General features: G+C 39.9%; 1 protein-coding gene across 1 annotated transcript in view; it reads left to right on the top strand.

Moving 5' to 3' along the window:
- The window catches only part of LOC138025065 (G-protein coupled receptor-associated protein LMBRD2-like), a 31,359-nt gene extending 29,037 nt beyond the window's left edge, over positions 1 to 2,322 (top strand). The window contains exons 13-14 of the mRNA XM_068872317.1: positions 793 to 836; positions 1,479 to 2,322. Of these exons, the coding sequence (XP_068728418.1) occupies positions 793 to 836; positions 1,479 to 1,769 (335 nt within the window). The 3' untranslated portion in view covers positions 1,770 to 2,322. The remainder of the gene's footprint in view (positions 1 to 792; positions 837 to 1,478) is intronic.
- The last annotated feature ends 403 nt before the right edge of the window (positions 2,323 to 2,725 follow it).

The raw sequence follows: 2,725 nt of genomic DNA, 5'->3' as shown, positions 1-2,725 counted from the left end.
GCTACAGTTGCACTGACAACATGCAGGTCGAGGATGGTGTTATCCACCAAGGCCGAAGGCCGAGGTGGATAACATCCTCCGAGATCTGCAGAATTCTTCATATTCTACGAAAGCCGAATTCAATAATTGCTTTATTATTCATTCAAAATATTTTCTTCACTCAAACTTCTAAACCTACTCGCAGCCATTTTTTTGCTCAACCAAAATAACACAATCTCGTCCCCACCTTTTTTCGGTCAACGGTTCAATAATTTGCAGCGGGCTGCACTTTTGACGTCATTGGTTCAATAATCTGCAGCTGGCTGCACTTTTGACGTCATTGATTCAATATGACGAAGTTTCTTTCCAAATTTGGTGAACAGCAGCTGGTTATGGTGAATTATGCGTGTGGTTTTAACCAATGAGAAACGGGGAAATATTTTGAATGAATAATAAATATACATATACCTTGTCACCTTGATAGAAAATTTCCCGGGAGGCCCACTCCTTAACTACGTAAATCACCTCTTCGATGGCTGTGTTGCCAGCATGGTTGTCCTGGTGGTTTAGTGGTTCTCACACCCGACTAGTAACGGGGGGACGTGGGTTCAAATCCGAATGCCATGCTTCACAAACTTGCTTCAACTTTGGCTTCATAAACAAGCTGGTTAATACAAATTGTTTTCTAGCTTGCTTTGGCATCTTTTCTAGATTAGCTATTACCTGCATACATGTTTGGAAGAGCTTGTGGCATGCTGCGCTCTTTGGTGTTCACAAATGTACTTGGTTCAAACATTTGTTTTATGTCTGCAGAGCGAAGGAAAAGAGAGATGCTTAGTGATGATGGAAGTCGAAAAGTGAGTCATAAATTTATTTTCCATCTTTTGCAAAATAAAGATACGTTTTAGTTGGCCAATGTTGCCGCGCCCTCTCTGTGCAAGCCAGCTCAGGAACGTTTAATTTAGGATTCTTGGCCTTTCTCTGTTGTGTTCAGCCAGAGACTCTCGCATTGTGTGCAATGATCTTACAGACTGAACCTGGAACAAGGAGTGGCAAATATGCTCCTTTAGCAATATATCGTTGCATATTACTGAGTTTCAGAGTTAACTGCCATCCTCGTGTTTTATGCAATGTTGTGCAAATTTGGCAATGCACCAATGCCCTTAAATGTAAAAAAGGTGGTTTTGTGTTTAGAAAATTTTATCTCTTTTTGATATTCATTCAGAGTCCAGGTGAATTTTTCATAAGGAGTGACAGTTTTCATTTGCCTGTTCTTTGCACCAGCTGCTAGTGTTAAGAGGTCCACAGAATACAAACTATATTGTATTATAATAGAAGATGTTATTACTGTAACACACAGAGGTTGAAAGAAATAAGAAACCTTTTCTTGATCGATTCTAGATAGATTCTTATGGCATTTTCTGCATCAATTTTCGCATTGAATATGTGACAGATGTAAAAAACTCCTTTACCTAATTGTTTGTTTTATTTGGTTGCAGGAATCGTGGTCAGAAAGGGCTGAGTCAACAAAAAAGAAACTAGCAGCACGAAAGGTTGAACGCGAAGATCGCAGGATTTCTGATAACGACCATGCCACCTCAAGCACAAACTTGGCATCGGATGGGCAATATGTAAAGTACTCCAGGTTTGATACTGACAGCGATCGTGTGGAGCTCTTATCTGCAACTGATCATGACCCCAGTGGGCCATCTAGTTTCAGTGCTACGTCGTCGGGATATGGACGATCCTCTTCCAGTAGAGCACCAAGGAACATTTTCGATGATTTATGATACTGAACTGTTCATGTTTTGTAGGACTTAATTTTATTCAGTAACATAAGAACTCTGGGTTCGGTTTGACTTGCAGCGATGAACCCCTTCACCCCTAAACCATCCTCCACTGACGAGTAAAATTGTCAGGGGTAAGAGAGACTTAAATCTACAAGTGTGAAGAAGGGAAGCATTAAAGTAGACTTACAGGAGATATTGTTAAAGAAGCCTTACTGTACCTTAGCTACCTCAAATTTGGACAAACGTGTCCATTTCAATGGATGAAGCAGTTGAAACACCTTATGCCTTCAATAACTTGTATGGAGAGGTTGTGGTGTTTTTAAAAAGTAGAAAACTCGGTGAATGTGAGTGTGCAAGTAATTAGCTAAGGTCTGTTAATTCATATTGACTTTTTGAGACCTTTCAGAACCCAAAAACAATGAATTCAACTGTCACTGGTGTTATAGATGGTCCAAATATTTTCTGCCAGAGCTACTATATTGTGGTTTCAATGAAGATGTCAGACATTCATAAATCAAGAGGACTGTAATCAATGTACTTAATATTCGACAAATGCTAGACTGCGTGCCAATGACTTTAGTCATGTCACACGCAAAAGCTACGGTGGCCCACAACTGTCACATCAAAACCAAATGCTCACAGCAAATTCAAATCACTCACAGAAAATTACAAATCAGTCACAGCAAATTCAAATCACTCACAGCAAATTACAAATCACTCACAGCAAATTCAAATCACTCACATCAAATTACAAACCACTCACATCAAATTACAAACCACTCACAACAAATTCAAATCACCCACAGCGAATTACAAATTATTGATCCTGCTACAGGGTCCTCCAGCCAGCGGTGCAAGACGTCTAAAAATATTTGTCATACATGAAGCTGCTACCCTCGAAAGTTCGCGCCATTTAGTAGCTTTCTCTTCGAGCTCAAGGGTCAGAATTTTGCAGA

Source organism: Montipora capricornis, chromosome 11 (assembly GCF_036669925.1).
Source record: "Montipora capricornis isolate CH-2021 chromosome 11, ASM3666992v2, whole genome shotgun sequence".
Lineage (NCBI taxonomy): Eukaryota > Metazoa > Cnidaria > Anthozoa > Scleractinia > Acroporidae > Montipora > Montipora capricornis.
This window is presented reverse-complemented; position numbering and strand designations above follow the sequence as displayed.